The sequence below is a fragment of the Triticum aestivum genome, chromosome 5B, assembly GCF_018294505.1.
Source record: "Triticum aestivum cultivar Chinese Spring chromosome 5B, IWGSC CS RefSeq v2.1, whole genome shotgun sequence".
Lineage (NCBI taxonomy): Eukaryota > Viridiplantae > Streptophyta > Magnoliopsida > Poales > Poaceae > Triticum > Triticum aestivum.
The window spans coordinates 599,490,837-599,518,112 of NC_057807.1; the positions used below are offsets into that span (position 1 = coordinate 599,490,837).

At 44.8% G+C, this 27,276-nt stretch overlaps 2 protein-coding genes and 1 pseudogene across 5 annotated transcripts; 2 read left to right on the top strand and 1 right to left on the bottom strand.

The window, feature by feature from the left end:
* The first annotated feature begins 3,166 nt into the window (after positions 1 to 3,166).
* On the top strand, positions 3,167 to 6,678 carry LOC123113537 (DNA-directed RNA polymerase V subunit 1). Its single transcript, XM_044534811.1, has 9 exons — positions 3,167 to 3,228; positions 3,324 to 3,448; positions 3,702 to 3,865; positions 3,990 to 4,264; positions 4,378 to 4,551; positions 4,642 to 4,785; positions 4,880 to 5,890; positions 6,116 to 6,224; positions 6,314 to 6,678. Exons 6-9 carry the CDS (start codon positions 4,772 to 4,774, stop codon positions 6,470 to 6,472), a joined length of 1,293 nt encoding a protein of 430 aa, XP_044390746.1. The 5' UTR covers positions 3,167 to 3,228; positions 3,324 to 3,448; positions 3,702 to 3,865; positions 3,990 to 4,264; positions 4,378 to 4,551; positions 4,642 to 4,771; the 3' UTR covers positions 6,473 to 6,678.
* LOC123113538 (protein MITOFERRINLIKE 1, chloroplastic-like) lies at positions 5,954 to 8,503 on the bottom strand (annotated as a pseudogene).
* Positions 8,504 to 12,706: 4,203 nt separating this feature from the next.
* LOC123117085 (uncharacterized) lies at positions 12,707 to 16,820 on the top strand. 4 transcript variants are annotated; one of them, XM_044537928.1, is made up of 5 exons: positions 12,707 to 13,371; positions 13,512 to 13,610; positions 14,050 to 14,141; positions 15,534 to 15,612; positions 16,126 to 16,820. In XM_044537928.1, exons 1-2 carry the CDS (start codon positions 12,810 to 12,812, stop codon positions 13,523 to 13,525), a joined length of 576 nt encoding a protein of 191 aa, XP_044393863.1. In that variant the 5' UTR covers positions 12,707 to 12,809; the 3' UTR covers positions 13,526 to 13,610; positions 14,050 to 14,141; positions 15,534 to 15,612; positions 16,126 to 16,820. The 4 variants fall into 4 exon arrangements, 3 of the variants coding, with proteins under 3 accessions (XP_044393863.1, XP_044393862.1, XP_044393861.1); XR_006457287.1 differs by lacking the exon at positions 14,050 to 14,141 and having other exon boundaries at positions 12,707 to 13,433; XM_044537927.1 differs by lacking the exon at positions 14,050 to 14,141.
* Positions 16,821 to 27,276: the final 10,456 nt, after the last annotated feature.

Below are 27,276 nucleotides of genomic sequence, written 5' to 3' on the forward strand. Positions count from 1 at the left end.
CATTTTCACGGATGGAGTTGAAGCGTCGCTTGATGTGCCTGGTCTTCTTGTGAAACCTGGGCTCCTTGGCAAGGGCAATAGCTCCAGTGTTGTCACAGAAGAGTTTGATCGGCCCCGACGCATTGGGTATGACTCCTAGGTCGGTGATGAACTCCTTCACCCATATTGCTTCATGCGCTGCCTCCGAGGCTGCCATGTACTCCGCTTCACATGTAGATCCCGCCATGACGCTCTGCTTGCAGCTGCACCAGCTTACTGCTCCACCATTCAACATATACACGTATCCGGTTTGTGACTTAGAGTCATCCAGATCTGTGTCGAAGCTAGCGTCGACGTAACCCTTTACGACGAGCTCTTCGTCACCTCCATAAACGAGAAACATGTCCTTTGTCCTTTTCAGGTACTTTAGGATATTCTTGACCGCTGTCCAGTGTTCCTTGCCGGGATTACTTTGGTACCTTCCTACCAAACTTACGGCAAGGTTTACATCAGGTCTGGTACACAGCATGGCATACATAATAGATCCTATGGCTGAGGCATAGGGGATGACGCTCATCTCTTATTTATCTTTTGCCGTGGTCGGGTATTGAGCCGAGCTCAATCTCACACCTTGCAGTACAGGCAAGAACCCTTTCTTGGACTGATCCATTTTGAACTTCTTCAAAATCTTATCAAGGTATGTGCTTTGTGAAAGACCTATGAGGCGTCTCAATCTATCCCTATAGATCTTGATGCCTAATATGTAAGCAACTTCTCCAAGGTCCTTCATTGAAAAACACTTATTCAAGTAGGCCTTAATGCTGTCCAAGAATTCTATATCATTTCCCATCAAAAGTATGTCATCTACATATAATATGAGAAATGCTACAGAGCTCCCACTCACTTTCTTGTAAACGCAGGCTTCTCCATAAGTCTGCATAAACCCAAACGCTTTGATCATCTCATCAAAGCGAATGTTCCAACTCCGAGATGCTTGCACCAGCCCATAAATGGATCGCTGGAGCTTGCATACTTTGTTAGCATTCTTAGGATCGACAAAACCTTCCGGCTGCATCATATACAGTTCTTCCTTAAGATGCACGTTAAGGAATGCCATTTTGATGTCCATCTGCCATATCTCATAATCATAGTATGCGGCAATTGCTAACATGATTCGGACGGACTTAAGCTTCGCTACGGGAGAGAAAGTCTCATCGTAGTCAATCCCTTGAACTTGCCGATAACCCTTAGCGACAAGTCGAGCTTTATAGATGGTGACATTACCATCCGCGTCCGTCTTCTTCTTAAAGATCCATTTGTTTTCTATCGCTCGCCGATCATCGGGCAAGTCAGTCAAAGTCCATACTTTGTTTTCATACATGGATTCTATCTCGGATTTCATGGCTTCTAGCCATTTGTTGGAATCTGGGCCCTCCATCGCTTCTTCATAGTTCGAAGGTTCACCGTTGTCTAACAACATTATTTCCAGGACAGGGTTGCCATACCACTCTGGTGTGGAACGTGTCCTTGTGGACCTACGAAGTTCAGTAGCAACTTGATCAGAAGTACCTCGATCATCATCATTAATTTCCTCTCCAGTTGGTGTAGGCACCACAGGAACGTTTTCCTGAGTTGCACTACTTTCCGGTTCAAGAGGTAGTACTTCATCGAGTTCTACTTTCCTCCCACTTACTCCTTTCGAGAGAAACTCTTTTTCCAGAAAGGATCCGTTCTTGGCAACAAAGATCTTGCCCTCGGATCTTAAGTAGAAGGTATACCCAATGGTTTCCCTAGGGTATCCTATGAAGACGCATTTTTCCGACTTGGGTTCGAACTTTTCAGGTTGAAGTTTCTTGACATAAGCATCGCATCCCCAAACTTTTAGAAACGACAGCTTAGGTTTCTTCCCAAACCATAATTCATACAGTGTCGTCTCAACGGATTTAGACGGTGCTCTATTTAAAGTGAATGTAGCTGTCTCTAAAGCGTATCCCCAAAATGATAGCGGTAAATCGGTAAGAGACATCATAGATCGTACCATATCCAATAGAGTGTGATTACGACGTTCGGACACACCGTTACGCTGAGGTGCTCCAGGCGGCGTGAGTTGTGAAACGATTCCACATTTTCTTAAGTGTGTACCAAATTCGTGACTTAAATATTCTCCTCCACGATCCGATCGTAAGAATTTTATCTTTCAGTCACGTTGATTCTCTACTTCATTCTGAAATTCCTTGAACTTTTCAAAGGTCTCAGACTTGTGTTTCATCAAGTAGACATACCCATATCTACTCAAGTCATCAGTGAGAATGAGAACATAATGATATCCTCCGCGAGCCTCAACGCTCATTGGACCACACACATCAGTATGTATGATTTCCAATAAGTTGGTTGCTCGCTCCATTGTTCCGGAGAATGGGGTCTTGGTCATTTTGCCCATGAGGCATGGTTCGCATGTGTCAAATGATTCATAATCTAGAGACTCTAAAAGTCTATCAGCATGGAGCTTCTTCATGCGCTTGACACCAATGTGACCAAGGCAGCAGTGCCACAAGTATGTGGGACTATCGTTATCAACTTTACATCTTTTGGTATTCACACTATGAATATGTGTAACATTACGTTCGAGATTCATTAAGAATAAACCATTGACCATCGGGGCATGACCATAAAACATATCTCTCATATAATTAGAACAACCATTATTCTCGGATTTAAATGAGTATCCATCTCGTATTAAACGAGATCCAGATACAATGTTCATGCTCAAACTTGGCACTAAATAACAATTATTGAGGTTTAAAACTAATCCCGTAGGTAAATGTAGAGGTAGCGTGCCGACGGCGATCACATCGACCTTTGAACCATTCCCGACGCGCATCGTCACCTCGTCCTTCGCCAGTCTCCGCTTATTCCGCAGCTCCTGCTGTGAGTTACAAATGTGAGCAACGGCACCGATATCAAATACCCAGGAGTTACTACGAGTACTGGTAAGGTACACATCAATTACATGTATATCAAATATACCTTTAGTGTTGCCGGCCTTCTTGTCCGCTAAGTATTTGGGGCAGTTTCCCAAGTAACACATTGTATTATACAGTTATAAGCCAAAATCAAATCACAAGTAACTACTTCTTGCACATTTCAGTGTATACTGTGCTAGGCTCACAATCGTTGTCTTGTTTCAGTTATCAACAACAAAATATTCAAGCAACACATTGTCTTGTTGGCCACATTCACCTTGACAAGGTATTTTTCCATTTCTCCTACTTTTCAAATAGTATAACTGTTTCAGCATTATCATCAAGACTATATGTTGAAGAAATCATTTTGTGCCCTTACAGAAGCAACTGGATGAAATGAACATAAGTATGGAAGGTATTCTTCAGAAATGCCAGAAAGAAATATATAGATGGGGAAAGAAGAAGGGGCAGGTGAATCAACTTATGAAGAGAGTTGTGATCTCAAGGTGCTACGACCTTTTACTGTTTTAACCTTGAAATAGTACAGGAGGCTTTATTTTCGTATTCTTCTGAAAGAATATTCCAATGGTTGGATCTACTTTTCAGATCCACTAAGATTTGAGTTCTTTATTTGGTAACTTAAGTTGAATAATGCCTTTCATTGGGTATTTAGGCATGCTATATTGAGAAAATCAAGCATGAATTTTAAATGATCTATTCTTTAGTTTCTGAACATAATCTGACATTTCTTCTTTGCAGTGAATGAATATGCTACCAGGATGCAGATGACGAGGAACAGGTCTCCTGTTTGCAGTTTTTCCTAACTGAAAGTGTGACCACACGAATGTCTGAATCTTCTGCGCGAGTTGTCCAGTTGATGGCCAATACCATTTCTCCTATACTCTTGGACACAGTCATAAAAGGTAAACCAAAAATTCACATTCATACTAGGTATCATGCATATAGAAAATCCAGATGAACATGCTGATAGTTACGGCTTATGCAATTCTGCTTACTAAAGAGATGTTCTCTTGCATCTTCTCCCAGGTGATACATGAGTCCAGGAAGTGAACATAGTATGGGTTGAACCACAAGACACATGTTGGGTCCAGAACTCCGGTACAGAACAGAAGGGTGAATTGGCGCTCGTAGTCACAATGGATAAATACTCAACTGGAGAGAGTGGTGATGTCTGGGGAACAGCAATGGATGCATGCATCCCTGTGATGGATCTGATCGACACTACCAGGTCTCTGCCCTACAGCATCCAACAAGTTCAGCAAGGGTTTGGAATTTCCTCTGCCTTCGGTCGAGTCACACAGGTCCAGCAAGTTCTTGCTTTTTTTTTTACTTTCCTGATGAATTCAGTATCTTCTATTTAAAAATTACTCATGTTTTGCTCTTCTTCTTTTTATCCTTTCGACCATCCTTCCAGCACCTTTCCAAGGCAGTTGGAATGGTTACAAAATCAGTTCTCGAAGAACACCTGACAACTGTTGCAAGCAGCATGACCTGCACAGGTAACTTGCATGGCTTCAACAGCTATGGTTACAAGGCCACATTCAAGGCCCTCAAGATTCAGGCACCCTTCATGAAGGCTACACTCGCTGTAAGTTCTCCATTTCATTTTGTTTTGAACCCCCCATTTTGATGAGCAAGTGTTGGCATTGATTAAAAAACCGAGAAAAACATGTTGCAGAGGCCATTGCAATGCTTCGAGGAGGGTGCAGAGAAGGTCTATTCTGATCAGCTGGATAGTGTTGTGTCTACCTGCTCTTGGGGCAATCCTGCACCAATTGGGACTGGTTCAGCCTTCAAAATCCACTGGAATGATGGGAGCACGGTACGACGAATATCTCACCTGCCTATGTTCTCTCATGTGTGCAGCATGCAATTATTTTTTTCCCTTCTCCTCTGAACCTCTTGGTCTTTTACAGTCAGCAGGCAATGAGAACCTTGGAGGGTATGGTTTGTATGAATTCCTCAGAGGTAGAAACAACAAGAGCCACTGAAGATAATATAATTGTTCCATACGGTTCCTGCTTGTATGATGTTGACAACCTTGAAGAAGATGAAATCGAAGAGGATGAAGTCTTACGTTTGGGAGGAAACAGTCCAATCACTTGGACAGACAGGCCAAAAGCAAATCTCCTGCTGCATGATCTTCAAGGTTGGAGGGCTGAACAAGGGCACCAAAAAGTGCCAGTTGCAAATTGGCAACATGGTAAACATGTCGCCACAGAGTCAAGTGGCACTAGTGGATGGAACCAGAGCAGTTCTACCATGAAAGTTTATCAGAGAAGGCAACGTAATAGTAATTGGAGCTCAGATGCAACACAGCAAGATGGTAAACCGAGTTGGAACAAAGCATATGTGGCAGGCCCGAGCAACTTTGCCATTACAGGGCCATCATGTGGTACTAGTGGATGGAACCAGAGCAGTTCTACCACGAAAGTTTATAAGAGAAGGCAATTTGATAGTAATTGGAGCTCAGATGCAACACAACAAGATGGTAACCCAAGTTGGAAGAAAGCAAATGTGGCAGGCCAGGGCAACTTTGCCATTACAGGGCCATCTAGCTCTGGTGGATGGAGTAGAAAGACCAATAATCTTGGTAGAGGTCGAGGTGGTGGTAGAGGTGCAGTGTGGAAATCAGAGGGATCACACCGTGGAGGTAACAGTAGGTGGAAAGCCCAAAGAGCCAATACCACAAGCGCCCCGAACTTCCACATTTCAGGACCATCCAACTTTGGTGGACGGAACATCAAGACCGGCAATCTTGGCCCATGCCGTGGCAGAGGACCAGCATGGAGATCAAACGGACCAAACCGGGGAGGTAGCAATGGTGGACCAAGAGGGAGTTCAAATTTTACACTAGCGGAACAGCAGATACATGCACAAGTTGATCCAATCATGAAGGAAGTAAAGAGGATCATCCGTGAATCAAGGTATAATATGTAGCCCATTGCAACTCTAAAAAATCACAAAGCACTGAAAAATAGCTACACTTCTTCAAGTAAATGATGATATGACTGTTCGATTTAAGTTTGAACATCACAAAGTCCAAGTAACTGCAATGACTGAAAAGTGCACCTTCTCTTGTAGACCCCAAGTGGCTTCTTCTCTGTGTTCGTAATCCTTACTCACAGTCCATCTATTCCCATATTCTGCAGGGATGGCATCAAGCTTTCTGGAGATGATGAGAGGTTCATTGTTGAAAATATTCTCATGTACCACCCAGAGAAGGAAAAGAAGATGGCAGGGAATAACAATTACATAACGGTAAGCAGCATACCTTTCTGTCTTCCGATGCATCACAAGAACCAAAATCCAAAATGGAAACTTCATGAAATTTCTTCCCCTGTTTGCAGGTTGCTAAGCATCAAAAGTTCCATAGCTCCAGGTGCTTGTACGTCGTGTCCTCAGACGGCCCTCCTACAGATTTCTCCTACAAGAAGTGCCTAGAGAACATGATCAGGATTCACTACCCACGTGATGCAAGTTCATTCTGCAGAAAGTACTTCCAGTGATGAGCCATAGCATGTCCATTCACGTCGAACTGTGTGCGCTTGCAGTAGTGCAATGTCTAATCCCCTGAAATGACCTCATCTGGCATACACGATTTATGTGGACTCTGATGTCCATAGACTTGTATAATTCGGTGTGCTTGAAATTATTCTACAACTGTTATGCTATTTCTGAACATTAAGGAAACAAAACCTGGCATACATGAATTTCCCACAAACTTATATATGTTATGCTTAAGAACATTTTATAACTGTGAGATTAGTTCCGAGCAGTAGCAATCAAAAATACCAATAATGCTTGAATTTTTGTATGAATGCTATTTCTTACTGTAGTAGAGAGTGTTCACCACAACAATATGTTTTGAGTTAGTGGCAAACACAAAAGATTCAGGTTTGTGGGCTTCATTGTAATCGTACACGCCGACACACTGCCACAAATACAGATACATGTAACAGAAAAAGTAGTGTATGGAACATTACTTCAGGAACGCCAGCCTGAAAATGTATGCCTCAAAATAACTTGCTACTAATCAAAACCAATGACACATTCATAACTGGCACATATTATTACTTGTTGTATCCTTCAAACAGCTCTATAACTGAAATTGAAATGATGCTTAGGTGAATACATTTGGCGGGTACATTGTGTCTGCATAACAATATCATAGCTAGGTAGCTACAAGAAAACTGCACACTAGCCGGAGTAAGCGATTACCTTCCTGAAAGAAGGGAAGGAATCGTGCACACTCAAGCAGCAGCAACTCCGGTCTTCACCTCATCCGCGGCTTTCCTTTCGCACGATTCAAGGTATGACTTGAGGATCATGAGCCTGGCGGTCTCAAAAGCGCAGTAGCCAATCGCAGCGAAGCAGGCGCTGTGCAGGACCCTCGGCCCGATCCCCCGGGACAGGCCCATCAGGCCTTCCTCGGCGATGATCTCCTGCATCGTGCCCACCACCGTGCGGCTCCCCTGGGTGCCCACCCTGGTCATCAGCCGCGTCTTGACGACGTCGAGCGGGGTGGTGAGCCCGGCGGATATCGCGCCGGCGAGGGCGCCGCACAGCGCACAGCACGCTCTCCCCCGGCGCCAGGTTGGCGCCGTTGCTCTTGCTGAGGGCGAAGGCCTTGAGGTACTCGAAGGAGGAGTAGCTGACACGCCGGCGGGGAGGTTGCGGAGGAGCGTGGCGGCGTAGCCGGCGTAGAGCCCGAAGAAGCCGTCGGTCTGCAGGATCTGGAGGGAGATTTGGTTATCGTCAATTATCCCAGGATCTGGAGCAGCACCTGCCAGGAGCGGCCCGTGGCGGCGCCGGACTGGAGGCGCTGCGTGATGAGCTCCTTGGGCACCATGATGGCCGAGGAGGAGATGTTGCCGCTGGCGCCGGCGAGCGGGGGCACGAGGAAGGGCGGCAGGTGCGGGCGCAGCAGCGACTTGGCGAGCTCGCAGGTGCCGAAGTAGATGGCGGAGGAGGTGGCGGAGCCGAGGATGACGGCGGACAGGCCCCGGTAGAGGCCGAGCGGGCCGTCGGCGCGCAGGATGTCGGCGAACACCTGCCAGGAGCCGCGCGAGGCGGCCCCCGCCTGCAGCCGCGTCTTGACGGCGTCGAGCGGCAGCAGGGCCGCGTAGGTGAAGGCCCCCGCCGCCGCCCCCGCGCACGCCCCGATGGCCGCCCGCGCCAGCGGTGTGACTGCGCCTGCGCCTGCGCCGGGGCGGCGGGGGCGGGGATGGAGAGGGAGGAGGAGGAGAAGACCGGGGCGCGGCCGTGGGGGGTGGAGGCGGCGGCGGGCGAGTGGTGGAGGAGGAGCGAGGTGAGGTCGGAGAAGAGCGAGGGGAAGTCCTGCGAGCGGCCGGCGCCCGGGAGCGCGATGGGGAGCGGCTCCCTCGGGCGGCTTGACGACGGCATCCCGTCGGCGCCGGTGCCGCCGCTAGGGCCCCGGTGGAGGCGGAATGGGGATCGGCTCTTTTCCCTATTTTGACCTTTTCAGAAAACTTTCACACAAAAGAACTTCACGTAAAATTATTTCACAATCTGATTCTTTCGGTAACATCATAAGCCGTGGCATTTCTTCTTTATTTAGAAACGCCGAGTTAGCCAGTGTTGCTTGTCTGGTCGAGACGCTACGTGACAGGGCAGAAACACCAAATTATGTTGCGTCGCTGGAAACGCCAATGGGGTTGGCGTTCCAACTAGCTTGTTCATATTGTCATTTATTTATGAAGTGAAGCAACGCTGGCTAGCTCGGCGTTTTTAAATAGAAAAAAAACGCCACGGCTTGTGGCGTTGCCAAAAGGATCAGATCGTAAAATAGTTTTATGTGAAGTTTATTTTGTTCGAAAGTTTTCTAAAAGGGCCAAAATAATGAAAAAGGCCATGGGATCTGTCGCTGTGTTGCATATTGTTTTCTTTTTAAGGTAAGTCCTTGGGCCAATCATGAGCTTCCAACTGAAGTACTTTGTTTTTGACATCCTATATAAGAAGTTGATTCCCAATATCCTATTTATCTCAACATGCACACATATCATGTCATCAAAGGCCCATCACTACATGCATGAGAGAAAAAAATCATTATTAGTTGAACTCATGCACACCTTTCAACTCACCACACATGCCACCTCATCAAAAGTTCACTCAACATGCATAATTTTTTTTCTATTATACCACCTATATTCGAAATATTTTCCGACTACACAATAATCAAATACAATATATAATATATTGCAATCTTCATACAATCAAATCACTAAAATATATTGCAATCGATTCACGCAGCAACGCGCGAGGTATTCTCTAGTTTTTCTAATGACTGGCACAGGAGATACATTTTTGTAACGGCTGGTACTAGAGATACATTTTTTTGGCATTTCACCACACTTTCTTAAGAACACTTTTGCTTCAGCACACCATCTTAACACAGTGACGGATGAGATTACCACATATCCCTTCACAATAAAATAAAAGCCCAAAAGGACGTTTTTTTTATTAAAGTACATCGCCCACGCCGATACGCGGGACCTCATGTATACAAATTGCAAAGGGGCAAGGGACGGGGCCATCCCATTAAGCCATGTCCCTCCTATCACGTTCTATGTAAGCGACTTAAAAATAAAGATAAAACAGAGAGCTCACGAGGACTGGAAATCAAGACCTCCCACTTGAGGCACGCGTTGCTAGGCGCTTCACCTCACCATTGCTTATGGTGTTCTACAAAGTGAAACATATAGGAGCACACAACAACATTCATATATATGAAAATATTTCAGAAAAAAAATCAAAAGTTGTAATGAAAAAAAATGTGATTTTTTTAAATGACGAATAGTTTTTGAAATTACAAACAAAATTTGGAAACATGAACATTTTTCGAAATTTGGACAAAATTTTAACACATGAACATTTTTTCAAATTTTCGAAAACCTTTCAAAACATTATTTGTTTTTTCAATTCCTGGTTTTCTTTCTTTTTGGTTTTTGTTTGCCACTTTTCTTTCTGTTTTTTCATTCTTTTTACGTTTTCACTTTCTATTCTTTTTTTTAATTGCCAATTAATGATGAACTTGTTATTACATACGTGAACTTTTCAAATTCGTCAAAATTTTCTTAAATTTGAGAACTTGGTTTTAAAATCCGTAAACACTTTCCCAAATCCACAAACTATTTTCATCTTTTAAAAACTTTTTCAGAGCCTGCGATTTTTTTTTCAAGTTCCACGAACATTGTTTTCAGAATTGATGATTTTTCTTCAAATTTGGGGACGCTTGGGCCGGCCCGACTGGCACACGACGCCTAGTTTGGCCAAGGCCTTAGCGTATTTTCTTTCTTTTCTATTTTTTCATTTATCTTTTATTTCGTCAATTTTTTTTCGAACTTTATTATTCGTTATGAAATATTTTTGGACTACCAAAAACTATTCTTGTTTTCAATTATTTTCTTGAAAATTTATAAATATTCTGGAATTTCAATATGTGTTCCCTTATTTTAGTTATTTGTTCACAAATTTTAAAAAATATTTGTGTTTCAAAATATTTGATACATTTTTAAAAATAATATGTAGTTTGCTATTTTTGTAGAACAAAAATTGTTGGGAATTTACTAGCAATTTTGGAAAAATTGTTCAAGATTATCAAATTTTCATACATAATTTGAAAATCTATAATCATTGATAAATTTCAAGCAATGGTTAGAATATAAAAATCCTCTTTTTGATTGATAATGACGGAAATTGCAAATAATGGATGTATTCAAATTAGGAAAAAGTACATGCTCACGGATGCACCCGTGTGAAGTAGCCTAACACACCCTATCAACTGGTGTTTTCACTTTCTATATTTTAAATCGCCAATTAATCATGAACTTTTTATTAAATACGTGAACTTTCCAAATTCGTCCAAATTTTCTTAAATTTGAGAACTTGGTTTTAAAATCCGTAAACACTTTTCCAAATCAACAAACTATTTTCAGCTTTTAAAAGCTTTTTCAAAGCCTGCGATTTTTAAAAAAAAATCGTCGAACATTGTCTTCGGCAAATCCTATTCGACGCTGCAGGCGCCGGTTAAAGGCAATTTTTTTAAGAATCGTTAAAGGCCATTTTTCCTAACTGGCGCCTATAGCCGTATTAACTGGGCTTGCCCATTTGTATTAATCTGTAGTTTTTTTCGTCTGTTTCCAAAAACACAAAAGAAGTGCGTCCGGCGTGAGTCCATCTGGCAACCTGACATTCCGAGGCGGAATGCACTAACCACGCCGCTAGCCTACCTTGTTCGAAAATGTTTGTCTTTCTCATTCTTTTATTACTTCTGCTTTTCCTTTTTTTCTTTCTTTCCTTGTTTATTTCTTCCTATTTTTCAAATCGATGAAAACAATTCAATGTTGTGAACTTATTTTTCAAATGGGTGAACTTTTTTATGAACTTTATTTTTCAAATTGATGAAATTTTTCATAATTTTTTCATTTTTCAATGAACTTTTTTGATATCAATGAACTATTTTCAAATTTGATGAGCTTTTTCCAAAATATATGAACTTTTTTCAAATCAATGAACTTAAAAAAAAAATCCATGAACTATTTTAGAAAATCGATGAACTTTTGGAAAAATCCATGAACTTTTTTAATACATGAACCTTTTTCTAATTCGTATTTTCTTTAATTTTGTTCGATCTGTTTCCAAAAAAATCACGTTTTCCCCCTGAAATGTATGTGCAAGAAATAGGAGGGCTATGTTTTAAACATTTCGCGCTGTTATAAATCAATAGTTCATAGTAGCTGGAGTGGTTAGGCACTGCGGTCTTTGACTGACTGTTTCGAGCTCGATTCCTTGTTGGAGCAATTTTTTTGGAGGTTTTTGCGCTACAAATCCCGTGAGCATTCCTGGACCGCCCCACAAGGTGAGGTAAAGTACATGTTCACGGATGATTTTTTGGGCGCCACTTTCCCAAGCCGTAAGCGCCGTATAGTCTTTTTTTTTTGAGAATACGTCAATAGCGTATCATATTTTTATAGAAGAAAGCAGAAAAATTTACAAGATTGTACGACGATGCGAGCATCGCCGTGGATACACCGACTCCAACTCCTTTAACACAAACAATTACTCTCTCACAAATCTACTCAAGCCTACCACTCCTACTCCCGCGAGCTTCCATGATCTGATATCTTCTAGTATTTGCTGAGCTAGCCTCATGGGGGAACTCACTTGCTCAGCCCTATTGAAAACTCTTGCATTTCGTTGTTTTCAAAGCAACCAGGCAGCGGCAATGACAAAAGTGTCGAACCCTCGTTTGTATGGTTGTCGGAAGTTGCTTCTTGTCCTCAACCACCACTCCTGAAAGGTGTCAAGGACCTGTGGGATCTCTACATTGACCTGCATGATAAGAAAGCATTGGTGCCAGACTTCCCTCGCATAGACACATTGTGCCAAGATATGATCCACATTATCTTCTTCCTGCATACACGTATAGCATGCCGAAGGCGCATCCTGCAGCCCATGTCGAGCTCTTCGGTCCGATGTCCAAATACAATATTGCACAGCCAACCATGCAAAGATTTTGCACTTGAGGGTCGCCCAGCTTCGCCAGATGCATGTGGCTGTGCTCGATCTCACCAGCCCCTGGCATAGCCTCTCGTAAGTGGACCTGGCCGTGTAAGAGCCCGACGGTTCGCAAGGCCATTGAAAGGCATCCTCCGAATTGACATCTCTCGGGGTGGTAGTAAAAAGCGCCGTATAGTCATACTCCCTCCGTCTGGAAAAAGTTGTCCTCACGGTCATTTTACAGAAACACCCTCAGCTAATTCCCGACACAGCCTGCACTCCTCGTCTTCTCCGGTCGACACTCCGCCGCTCCGACACAGGCGCATGGACGCCGGAGATCCCCTGCTTCGCGCTACTCCCCTGCTCTCCCGCGCGTCCTCCGCCGCCGCCACAGCTGCCTCCTCCGCCGCTCCCTTCTGCCTCGCGCAGCCCCCCAGCCTCCCTTGCCTGCCTCCCGAATCTTCCCTCTTTCACCCAAAAAATTGTTTCTTCTTCCTCCCGCCGCGTCTCCTGCTCGCGGCCACCCCCTCCCTCCTAGCGTTGATGGAAGAAGCATGGCCGGCCCTCGGCCCGACGGCCTGCGACGCGGCCTTCCCACCCCCGCCCCGGCCCCCGTGGCGTGGGGCGCGGCGGAAGACGGTGGCCAAGGAATCGTCCGCGCAGGCGGTGAGCAGAATCGTGTCCAGCTGCGCCAACTCGAGCGGCCTGGCCGTGGCCGCCGTCGACGCCAACGCCGCCATCTCAGGCGGCGCCGCGCTCGCCTCCACTGCGGGCCGGCTGGTCACGGTGCTCGAGGAGGTGTGCGACGACGCAGCACGCCGGAGGCTCGCGCTCCTGCCCACGCCCGTCGAGACCGTCGACCTAACCCCTGAGTTCGTCAAGAGAGGTCGACTGTTTACTTAATCCAGCCTAGCACCTCGTACTGCTACTTTCATTTGCTGAATAGAGGTTAAACTCTGCACTTTCATGGGTTCCCATTCTCTGCTCTCTATTACTGCTTGATGCTCTTTGCATTGCTGTGTTCAGTAGGGCCAGCTTGAACCGTGTGCACCAGGAAGAAGACCAGCCCAAAGTTGATGAAGGGAGACAGCCAACAGGATGCCCTGCAAATCAATTTCGAGCAAGGTGTGTGTAGATTCAGAAATGTTTAGACTGAGTGTTCACCGAATTAGTAAATCTTGTCTTTCCTAAAAACTGAATTTGTATATTCAGTCTTTGCTGAATGCCAGCTTCCAGAGTTTAAATGTTCAGTCTTGTCTTCCCTAAAAACTGAATTAGTAAATCTTGTCTTTCCTAAAAACTGATCATGTCTTCGAACAAGGTGCATATGCCAGTGTTGTGTTAACACTTAACACTGAATGTTCAGTCTTGACTTTGAATGTTCACCGAATTTGCAAATCTTGTCTTCGAACAAGGTGCATATGCCAGTGTAAACCGAACAGCAAACTGAATTACTCTGAATATTCAGAAAATATCATGTTAGAAAAGATTGTGAATTACTCTGAATATTTACATGGAACAGCAAACTGAATTTTTTGACCATTTGACCTGGTGTAAACCGTAGGCAAAGCTGTTTGGATTCTCAAATACAGGAGTAATTAAAAGAGCATGTACCATCTGAAACATCTCAAGAAATTCAAAGAAATTCAGAATACGGTACAGCATCTCAAGACATCTGCCTATCTTTTGTTTTGGTTAGATGACCAGATTGTGCCAAACTGTGCCCAACCACAAAGACAAAAGGCACTAGCACCACATAGTTGCATCGACCAAATAGACTTGTTTCATGAGTGCTTAATTTGCATTGATTAAATATACTGTAATTACAGAAATTTTAGGAATATTGCTTGTCCAATCTGCGTGTAGAAATTTTAGGACTACGTGAATTAAAGGCTTTGGACTACATACTCCTATCATATGGAGCTACATACTCCTATGATATGGAGCCAAAGTGCTCTTGTATTTAAATCTTATATGGAGCCAAATTTTATTTAAGTTTGGTGACAAAATAGTTCTGCAGTTCTTACTTGAGGCCTGCCAAATTATGTATTATAGTGTTGCCTAGAGCTACTCCCTGAGCTTAAAAGTCTATTCAGGAAAACCTTTTATATGAAACCAATCTTCTTCCCTTCAAAAAGTTTGTTCCTTACAAATTATTAAAAGATGCTTCAGTGACTTCTGAGAGATTAAAAGTCTCCTTGTTCATTTTGGTAACTAGAGGAACATGACGGCCATTCCTTACAGAAACATGGCAACTTCAACAGAAGAAACATCAATCAACTCTTGTACTGCTCTGCCCCCTGCTTGCTTTTTAGGCTTTCCAGTGACATGATATTTTCATTCAGAGGAGGTTGCACTGCTCTGCTCTCTGCTTGCTTTTTAGGCTTTCAAATAATTCCAAATTAATTCAAATAAATCTAGCTAATTCAAAGAATCCCAAATTAATTCAAATAAATCTAGCTAATTCAAATAATTCTAGCTAATTCAAATTAATTAAAAGTACTCCTTGTTCATTTGAGCACGTACTCCTAGTGTGAAAAGAAAACCATGATGAATTAAGCAAGTACTCCTAGTCTAACACAATCAAGTACTCCTAGTCTAACACAATCAAGTACTCCTAGTCTAACACAATCAAGTACTCCTAGTCTAACACAATCAATTTTCAGCTTGTACAAAATACTGAAAACTACAGTAGAAACAATGACTAAACAACAATAATTCAGTAGTTTTCTCAAATTTTTGCAGTATGTAGACTATTTAGAAATTCAGAGATAATGAAAAGATTGTGCTAGGATGTTCTGAAGCTAACTGAATGTTCTGAAGCTGTCAATTTTTTAATATAGATTGTGCTAGGATCGCACAAATTGATGTCACTTTTTTATATAGATTGGGCTAGGACATTGTAGGTTACTGAATTTGCCTCGCTCACTCTGCTTTTGACTGAATTAGTGCATCAAGTGATGTCACACTCCACTTCTTCATCCTGCTACTGACTGAACTGGTTTTGAGCTCACTAACTGATGCCACTCGCTCACTCACTGCTCTCAGGGAGGTTGTGCGGCACCGAGCGGATGTACGGCGAGGTCTCCGTAATGGTGTCAAGTCACCCTTGCCATATGGAACATATGTAAGCTCTTCCTGCTAACCTACAGGAGTACATTTTCGTGCTTCAAGTCTGAGCCTATGTATGGAAAATGCATGCTTCAAGTGTGAACCTATGCACTCCATTTTGTGGTGATTAGTCGCCACTTCTATGTGCACTAAGAAAAAGAAGCCTGAACATGGCATGCATGCTTTCTTGTGGTGTTAGCATCCCAGCACTGATCAACACAACTTGTCCTCACAAGCACATAGAAAATGACAGGTTCTGAACATCAAGTTGACCGAACACAACTTGTCCTCACAAGCACCTTTATTTGTTCTATGAAACTTCTTGTAATATGCATATTACATCATTTAAATTCAGTGTCAAAACATGGAAAAATTCAGTTGTCAAAACACCTCAAACATGGCCAAATTCATATCAGTCCAAATTTTTCATGTTTCAGAGAAGTTTACAATTTTTGTGGCCTCTTGATACAATTTTTTTATCAAGAACTGTCAATTTTACATCCATTTAACTCCATTGATGATGGAACAGGAGGAGCAGCAGCAGCACAAGGAGCAACTCCTTACAGTAGCAGAGGCAGTCGCCGACAGCAGCAGCAGATGCAGTCGCCAACAGCAACAACTGGTCCGCGCGGACTCGATCGGGCGGGCTGCAGCGGCAGAAGTAGGTGGCGGCCGAAGGCAGCGGCAGGTGGCAGACGGACGGCAGCGGCAGCAACAGGATCCCGCCACCGGGGAAGACCCGCGTGGCCCTGCCTGACAAAGTCAGGGAGAGGGGAGCGGCGGCTGGGGTTGCTGCAGGCACGAGGAACCTGCGCCAGCGAGGAGAGCGACGAGGAGGAGGCGCCCGTCGAGGAGGAGGCCGCCTTGGAGGAGCAGCTACAGTCGGGGTCGGGCTCCTCGGAGGAGCAGCCGCAGTCGGGGTCGGGCTCCTCGATGATGCAGGCGGCGCCGGCGCTGGAGGCGATGATGCTGCCCCGCTCGCCGGCCGTGCTCGAGCCCCTCAATCCCCTCCTCGAGCCCCTCGATCTCCTCCCTCCTCCGGGACACGGATGTGCTGCTCCTGTCCCTCGACGACGCGGCCGTCCTCCTCGGCGATCTCGTGGCCGACAGCGGCGGCGAAGTCCACGGGCAGGTCAGCGGGGCGGTGGGAGAGCGCGGCCAGGGCCTCGCTGTTGGGGAACGTAGCAGAAATTCAAAATTTTCCTACGAATCACCAAGATCTATGTATGGAGAAACCAGCAACGAGGGGAAGGAGAGTGCATCTACATACCCTTGTAGATCGCTAAGCGGAAGCGTTCAAGAGAACGGGGTTGAAGGAGTCGTACTCGTCGTGATCCAAATCACCGGAGATCCTAGTGCCGAATGGACGGCACCTCTGCGTTCAACACACGTACAGCCCGGTGACGTCTCCCATGCCTTGATCCAGCAAGGAGAGAGGGAGAGGTTGAGGAAGACTCCGTCTAGCAGCAGCACAACGACGTGGTGGTGATGGAGGAGCGTGGCAATCCTGCAGGGCTTCGCCAAGCACCGCGAGAGAGGAGAAGGGAGAGAGGTAGGGCTGCGCCTGGGAGAGGTGAAACTCATCTGTCTGCAGCCCCCAAAACCCTCAAGTATATATGGGGGAGAGGTGGGGCTGCGCCCCCACCTAGGGTTTCACCCCTAGGGGTGGCGGCCAGCCCAATCCCATCTAGGGTGGCGGCCAAGGGGGGGGGAGAGAGGGGAAACTTGCCCCCCAAGTTAGGTGGGTGCGCCCCCAACCCTAGGCGCCTTGGGCCCTTGTGGGGGGTGCACCAGCCCACCTGGGGCTGGTCCCCTCCCACACTTGGCCTATGCAGCCCTCTGGGGCCGGTGGCCCCACTTGGTGGACCCCCGGGACCCTCCCGGTAGTCCCGGTACGTTACCGATAAAACCCGAAACTTTTCCGGTGACCAAAACAGGACTTCCCATATATAAATCTTTACCTCCGGACCATTCCGGAACTCCTCGTGACGTCCGGGATATCATCCGGGACTCCGAACAACATTCAGTAACCACATGCAAACTTCCTTTATAACCCTATCGTCATCGAACCTTAAGTGTGTAGACCCTACGGGTTCGGGAATCATGCAGCCATGACCGAGACGTTCTCCGGTCAATAACCAACAGCGGGATCTGGATACCCATGTTGGCTCCCATATGTTCCACGATGATCTCATCGGATGAACCACGATGTCAAGGACTCAATCGATCCCGTATACAATTCCCTTTGTCTAACAGTATTGTACTTGCCCGAGATTTGATCGTTGGTATCCTGATATCTTGTTCAATCTCGTTATCGGCAAGTCTCTTTACTCGTTCCGTAACACATCATCCCGTGATCAACCCCTTGGTCACATTGTGCACATTATGATGATGTCCTACCGAGTGGGCCCAGAGATACCTCTCCGTCAACCGGAGTGACAAATCCCAGTCTCGATTCGTGCCAACCCAACAGACACTTTCGGAGATACCTGTAGTGTACCTTTATAGCCACCCAGTTACGTTGTGACGTTTGGTACACCCAAAGCATTCCTACGGTATCCGGGAGTTGCACAATCTCATGGTCTAAGGAAAAGATACTTGACATTAGAAAAGCTTTAGCATACGAACTACACGATCTTTGTGCTAGGCTTAGGATTGGGTCCTGTCCATCACATCATTCTCCTAATGATGTGATCCCGTTATCAATGACATCCAATGTCCATGGTCAGGAAACTGTAACCATCTATTGATCAACGAGCTAGTCAACTAGAAGCTTACTAGGGACATGGTGTTGTCTATGTATCCACACATGTATCTGAGTTTCCTTTCAATACAATTATAGCATGGATAATAAACGATTATCATGAACAAGGAAATATAATAATAACTAATTTATTATTGCCTCTAGGGCATATTTCCAACAGTCTCCCACTTGCACTAGAGTCAATAATCTAGTTCACATCGCCATGTGATTAACACTCATAGGTCACATCACCATGTGACCAACATCCAAAGAGTTTACTAGTGTCACTAAACTAGTTCACATCATCATGTGATTAAGACTCAATGAGTTCTAGGGTTTGATCATGTTTTGCTTGTAAGAGAGGTTTTAGTCAACGGGTCTGCAACATTCAGATCCGTATGAACTTCGCAAATCTCTAGGTCATATTGTAAATGCTGCTTCCACGCTCCACTTGGAGCTATTCCAAATGGTTGCTCCACTATACGTATCCGGTTTGCTACTCAGAGTCATTCAGATAGGTGTTAAAGCTTGCATCGACGTAACCCTTTACGCCGAACTCTTTATCACCTCCATAATCGAGAAACATATCCTTATTCCTCTAAGGATAATTTTGACCGCTATCTGGTGATCCACTCCTTGATCACCTTTGTACCCTCTTGCCAGACATGTGGCAAGGCACGCATCAGGTGCGGTACACAGCATAGCATATTTTAGAGCCTATGTCTAAGGCATAGGGGACGACCTTCGTCCTTTCTCTCTTTTCTGTCGTGGTCGAGCTTTAAGTCTTAACTTCATACCATACATCTCAGGCAAGAACTCCTTCTTTGACTGATCCATCTTGAACACCTTCAAGATCATGTCAAGGTATGTGCTCATTTGAAAGTACCATTAAGCGTTTTTGACCTATCCTCATAGATCTTGATGCTCAATGTTCAAGTAGCTTAATCCAGGTTTTCTATTGAAAAACACCTTTCAAATAACCCTGTATGCTTTCTAGAAATTCCACATCTTTTCTGATCAACAATATGTCAACAACATATACTCATCAGAAATTCTATAGTGCTCCCACTCACTTCTTTGGAAATACAAGTTTCTCATGAACTTTGTATAAACCCAAAATCTTTGATCATCTCATCAAAGCGCACATTCCAACTCCGAGATGCTTACTCCAGTCCCTAGAAGGATTGCCGGAGCCAGCATACCTTTTAGCATCCTTAGGATCGACAAAACTTTTCTGATTGTATCACATACAACCTTTTCTTACGAAAACTGGTAAGGAAAACCGTCTTGACATCCATCCGCCAGATTTCATAAATGCAGCTAATGCTAACATGATTCCGACGGACTTAAGCATCGCTACGGATGAGAAAATCTCATCATAGTCAACTCCTTGAACTTGTGAAAAACTTTTCGCCACAAGTCGAGCTTCATAGACGGTGATATTACCGTCCACGTCCGTCTTCTTCTTAAAGATCCATTTATTTTAATGGCTTGCCGATCATCGGGCAAGTCCACCAAAGTCCATGCTTTGTTCTGATACATGGATCCTATCTCGGATTTCATGGCTTCTAACCATTTGTTTGAATATGGGCCCACCATTGCTTCTCCATAGCTCATAGGTTCATTGTTGTCTAGCAACATGACCTTCAAGACAGGATCACCATACCACTTTGAAGCAGTACGCGTCCTTGTCGTCCTACGAGGTTCGGTAGTGACTTGATCCGAAGCTTCATGATCACTATCATAAGCTTCTACTTCAATTGATGTAGGTGCCACAGGAACAACTTCCTGTGCCCTGTTACACACTGGTTGAAGTGATGGTTCAATAACCTCATCAAGTCTCCATCATCCTCCCACTCAATTCTTTTGAGAGAAACTTTTCCTCGAGAAAGGACCCGTTTCTAGAAACAATTACTTTTGCTTCCGGATCTGAGATAGGAGGTATACCCAACCATTTTGGGTATCCTATGAAGATGTATTTATCCATTTTGGGTTCGAGCTTATCACGATGAAACTTTTTCACATAAGCGTCACAGCCCCAAACTTTTAAGAAACGACAACTTAGGTTTCTCCAAACCATAGTTCAAACGGTGTCGTCTCAATGGAATTACGTGGTGCCCCATTAAAGTGAGTGCGGTTGTCTCTAATGCCTAACCCATGAACAATAGTGGTAATTCGATAAGAGACATCATGGTACGCACCATATCCAATAGGGTGCAACTATGATGTTCGGACACACCATCACACTATGGTGTTCCAGGCGGTATTAATTGTGAAACAATTTCCACAATGTCTTAATTGCGTGCCAAAGCTCGTAACTCAGATACTCATCTCTATGATCATATCATAGACATTTTATCCTCTTGTCACGATGATCTTTAACTTCACTCTGAAATTACTTGAACCATTCAATAATTCAGACTTGTGTTACATCAAGTAAATATACTCAACATCTACTCGAATCATCTGTGAAGTAAGAATATAACGATATTCACTGCATGCCTCAGCACTCATTGGACTGCACACATCAAAATGTATTACTTCCAACAAGTTGCTATGTTGTTCCATCTTACTGAAAACAAGGCTTTTCAGTCATCTTGCCCATGTGGTATGATTTGCATATCTCAAGTGATTCAAAATCAAGTGAGTCCAAACGATCCATCTGCATGGAGTTTCTTCATGCGTATACACCAATAGACATGGTTCGCATGTCTCAAACTTTTCAAAAACGAGTGAGTCCAAAGATCCATCAACATGGAGCTTCTTCATGCGTTTTATACCAATATGACTTACATGGTAGTGCCACAAGTAAGTGGTACTATCATTACTATCTTATATCTTTTGGCATGAAAATGTGTATCACTACGATCGAGATTCAATAAACCATTCCATTAGGTGCAAGACCATTGAAGGTATTATTCAAATAAATAGAGTAACCATTATTCTTCTTAAATGAATAATCGCATTGCGATAGACATAATCTAATCATGTCTATGCTCAACGCAAACACCAAATGACAATTATTCAGGTTTAATACTAATCTTGATGGTAGAGGGAGCGTGCGATGTCTGATCATATCAAACTTGGAAACACTTCCAACACATATCGTCAGCTCACCTTTAGCTAGTCTCCGTTTATTTCGTAGCCTTTTATTTCGAGTTACTAACACTTAGCAACCGAACCGGTATCCAATACCCTGGTGCTACTAGGAGTACTAGTAAAGTACACATTAACATAATGTATATCCAATATACTTCTATCGACCTTTCCAGCCTTCTTATCTACCAAGTATCTAGGGTAATTCTGCTCCAGTGGTTGTTCCCCTTATTACAAAAGCACTCAGTCTCGGGTTAAGGTTCAACCTTGGGTTTCTTCACTGGAGCAGCAGTTGATTTGCCGTTTCATGAAGTATCCCTTCTTGCACTTCTTGAAACTAGTGGTTTCACCAACCATCAACAATTGATGCTTCTTCTTGATTTCTACTTTCGCGGTGTCAAACATCGTGAATACCTCAAGGATCATCATATCCATCCTTGATATGTTATAGTTCATCACGAAGCTCTAGCAGCTTGGTGGCAATGACTTTGGAGAGACATCACTATCTCATCTGGAAGATCAACTCCCACTTGATTCAAGTGATTGTTGCACTCAGACAATCTGAGCACAAACTCAACGATTGAGCTTTTCTCCCTTAGTTTGCAGGCTAAGAGAATCGTCGGAGGTCTTATACCTCTTGACGTGAGCACGATCCTGAAATCCCAATTTCATCCCTCGAAACATCTCATGTTCCGCGGCGTTTCGAAAACGTCTTTGGTGCCTCAACTCTAAACCGTTTAACTGAACTATCACGTAGTTATCAAAATGTGTATGTCCGATGTTCGCAACATCCACAGACGACGTTTGGGGTTCTGCACACCGAGCGGTGCATTAAGGACATAAGCTTTCTACTGTCCGCATAATCGCTACTGTCAACTTTCAACTATATTTTCTCTAGGAACATATCCAAATAGTGGAACTAAAGCGCGAGCTATGACATAATTTGCAAAGGGCTTTTGACTATGTTCAGGATAATTAAGTTCATCTTATGAACTCCCACTCAGATAGACATCCCTCTAGTCATCTAAGTGATTACATGATCCGAGTCAACTAGGCCGTGTCCGATCATCACGTGAGACGGACTAGTCATCATCGGTGAACATCTTCATGTTGATCGTATCCTCCATACGACTCATGCTCGACCTTTCGGTCTCTTGTGTTCCGAGGCCATGTCTGTACATGCTAGGCTCGTCAAGTTAACCTAAGTGTTTCGCGTGTGTAAATCTGGCTTACACCCGTTGTATGTGAACGTAAGAATCTATCACACCCGATCATCACGTGGTGCTTCGAAACGACGAACTTTCGCAACGGTGCACAGTTAGGGGGAACACTTTCTTGAAATTTTAATGAGGGATCATCTTATTTACTACCGTCGTTCTAAGAAAATAAGATGCATAAACATGATAAACATCACATGCAATCAAATAGTGACATGATATGGCCAATATCATTTTTGCTCCTTTTGATCTCCATCTTCGGGGCTCCATGATCATCATCGTCACCGGCCTGACACCATGATCTCCATCATCATGATCTCCATCATCGTGTCTCCATGAAGTTGTCTCGCCAACTTATTACTTCTACTACTATGGCTACCGGTTAGCAATAAAGTAAAGTAATTACATGGCGTTGTTCAATGACACGCAGGTCATACAATAAATAAAGACAACTCCTATGGCTCCTGCCGGTTGTCATACTCATCGACATGCAAGTCGTGATTCCTATTACAAGAACATGATCAATCTCATACATCACATATCATTCATCACATTCTTCTTGGCCATATCACATCACATAGCATTGTTGGGGAACGTTGCAGAAAATTAAATTTTTTCCTACGGTTTCACCAAGATCCATCTATGAGTTCATCTAAGCAACGAGTCATGGGAGAGAGATTGCATCTACATACCACTTGTAGATCGCGTGCGGAAGCGTTCAAGGGAACGGTGATGATGGAGTCGTACTCGCCGTGATTCAAATCACCGATGACCAAGTGCTGAACGGACAGCACCTCCGCGTTCAACACACGTACGGTACGGACGACGTCTCCTCCTTCTTGATCCAGCAAGGGGGAAGGAGAGGTTGAGGAAGAAGGCTCCAGCAGCAGCACGACGGCGTGATGATGGTGGAGAGGCAGTACTCCGACAGGGCTTCGCCAAGCGCTCAACGGAGGAGGAGAGGTGTTGGGGAGGGGAGGGGCTGCGCCTTGGATCAGGTGTTCAGCCCTCCCCTCGCCCCTCTATTTATAGGGGAAGGGGGAAGGGGGCCGGCCCCCTCTAGATGAGATCTAGAGGGGGGGCGGCGGCCAGGGAGGGGGCTTGCCCCCCAAGCAAAGGGGGTGCGCCCCCTTTAGGGTTCCCCCCCAACCCTAGGCGCATGGGCCCAAGGGGGGCGCCCAGCCCTCCAGGGGCTGGTTCCCTGCCCCATGCGGCCCATGAGGCCCTCCGAGAGGGGTGGCCCCTCCCGGTGGACCCCCGGAACCCTTCCGGTGGCCCCGGTACAATACCGATATGCCCCCGAAACTTTCCGGTGTCCGCATGACAACTTCCCATATATAAATCTTTACCTCCGGACCATTCCGGAACTCCTCGTGACGTCCGGGATCTCATCCGGGACTCCGAACAACATTCGGTAATCACATACAAGTCTTCCTAATAACCCTAGCGTCACCGAACCTTAAGTGTGTAGACCCTACGGGTTCGGGAGACACGCAGACATGACCGAGACGGCTCTCCGGTCAATAACCAACAGCGGGATCTGGATACCCATGTTGGCTCCCACATGCTCCTCGATGATGTCATCGGATGAACCACGATGTCGAGGATTCAATCAACCCCGTATGCAATTCCCTTTGTCAGACGGTATGTTACTTGCCCGAGACTCGATCGTCGGTATCCCAATACCTCGTTCAGTCTCGTTACCGGCAAGTCACTTTACTCGTACCGTAATGCATGATCCCGTGACCAGACACTTGGTCACTTTGAGCTCATTATGATGATGCACTACCGAGTGGGCCCAGTGATACCTCTCCGTCATACGGAGTGACAAATCCCAGTCTCGATCCGTGTCAACCCAACAGACACTTTCGGAGATACCTGTAGTGCACCTTTATAGTCACCCAGTTACGTTGTGACGTTTGGTACACCCAAAGCACTCCTACGGTATCCGGGAGTTACACGATCTCATGGTCTAAGGAAGAGATACTTGACATTGGAAAAGCTCTAGCAAAACGAACTACACGATCTTGTGCTATGCTTAGGATTGGGTCTTGTCCATCACATCATTCTCCTAATGATGTGATCCCGTTGTCAACGACATCTAATGTCCATAGTCAGGAAACCATGACTATCTGTTGACCAACGAGCTAGTCAACTAGAGGCTTACTAGGGACGTATTGTGGTCTATGTATTCACACGTGTATTACGATTTCCGGATAATACAATTATAGCATGAATAAAAGACAATTATCATGAACAAGGAAATATAATAATAATCCTTTTATTATTGCCTCTAGGGCATATTTCCAACAGTCTCCCACTTGCACTAGAGTCAATAATCTAGTTACATTGTGATGAATCGAACACCCATAGAGTTCTGGTGTTGATCATGTTTTGCTCGCGAGAGAGGTTTAGTCAACGGATCTGCGACATTCAGATCCGTATGTACTTTGCAAATATCTATGTCTCCATCTTGAACATTTTCACGGATGGAGTTGAAGCGACGCTTGATGTGCCTGGTCTTCTTGTGAAACCTGGGCTCCTTGGCAAGGGCAATAGCTCCAGTGTTGTCACAGAAGAGTTTGATCGGCCCCGACGCATTGGGTATGACTCCTAGGTCGGTGATGAACTCCTTCACCCAAATTGCTTCATGCGCTGCCTCCGAGGCTGCCATGTACTCCGCTTCACATGTAGATCCCGCCACGACGCTCTGCTTGCAGCTGCACCAGCTTACTGCTCCACCATTCAACATATACACGTATCCGGTTTGTGACTTAGAGTCATCCAGATCTGTGTCGAAGCTAGCGTCGACGTAACCCTTTACGACGAGCTCTTCGTCACCTCCATAAACGAGAAACATGTCCTTTGTCCTTTTCAGGTACTTCAGGATATTCTTGACCGCTGTCCAGTGTTCCTTGCCGGGATTACTTTGGTACCTTCCTACCAAACTTACGGCAAGGTTTACATCAGGTCTGGTACACAGCATGGCATACATAATAGATCCTATGGCTGAGGCATAGGGGATGACGCTCATCTCTTCTTTATCTTTTGCCGTGGTCGGGCATTGAGCCGAGCTCAATCTCACACCTTGCAGTACAGGCAAGAACCCTTTCTTGGACTGATCCATTTTGAACTTCTTCAAAATCTTATCAAGGTATGTGCTTTGTGAAAGACCTATGAGGCGTCTCGATCTATCCCTATAGATCTTGATGCCTAATATGTAAGCAGCTTCTCCAAGGTCCTTCATTGAAAAACACTTATTCAAGTAGGCCTTAATGCTGTCCAAGAATTCTATATCATTTCCCATCAAAAGTATGTCATCTACATATAATATGAGAAATGCTACAGAGCTCCCACTCACTTTCTTGTAAACGCAGGCTTCTCCATAAGTCTGCATAAACCCAAACGCTTTGATCATCTCATCAAAGCGAATGTTCCAACTCCGAGATGCTTGCACCAGCCCATAAATGGATCGCTGGAGCTTGCATACTTTGTTAGCATTCTTAGGATCGACAAAACCCTCCGGCTGCATCATATACAGTTCTTCCTTAAGATGCCCGTTAAGGAATGCCGTTTTGACGTCCATCTGCCATATCTCATAATCATAGTATGCGGCAATTGCTAACATGATTCGGACGGACTTAAGCTTCGCTACGGGAGAGAAAGTCTCATCGTAGTCAATCCCTTGAACTTGCCGATAACCCTTAGCGACAAGTCGAGCTTTATAGATGGTGACATTACCATCCGCGTCCGTCTTCTTCTTAAAGATCCATTTGTTTTCTATCGCTCGCCGATCATCGGGCAAGTCAGTCAAAGTCCATACTTTGTTTTCATACATGGATTCTATCTCGGATTTCATGGCTTCTAGCCATTTGTTGGAATCTGGGCCCGCCATCGCTTCTTCATAGTTCGAAGGTTCACCGTTGTCTAACAACATGATTTCCAGGACAGGGTTGCCATACCACTCTGGTGTGGAACGTGTCCTTGTGGACCTACGAAGTTCAGTAGCAACTTGATCAGAAGTACCTTGATCATCATCATTAATTTCCTCTCCAGTTGGTGTAGGCACCACAGGAACGTTTTCCTGAGCTGCACTACTTTCCGGTTCAAGAGGTAGTACTTCATCGAGTTCTACTTTCCTCCCACTTACTCCTTTCGAGAGAAACTCTTTTTCCAGAAAGGATCCGTTCTTGGCAACAAAGATCTTGCCCTCGGATCTTAAGTAGAAGGTATACCCAATGGTTTCCTTAGGGTATCCTATGAAGACGCATTTTTCCGACTTGGGTTCGAGCTTTTCAGGTTGAAGTTTCTTGACATAAGCATCGCATCCCCAAACTTTTAGAAACGACAGCTTAGGTTTCTTCCCAAACCATAATTCATACGGTGTCGTCTCAACGGATTTAGACGGTGCCCTATTTAAAGTGAATGTAGCTGTCTCTAGAGCGTATCCCCAAAATGATAGCGGTAAATCGGTAAGAGACATCATAGATCGTACCATATCCAATAGAGTGCGATTACGACGTTCGGACACACCGTTACGCTGAGGTGTTCCAGGCGGCGTGAGTTGTGAAACGATTCCACATTTTCTTAAGTGTGTACCAAATTCGTGACTTAAATATTCTCC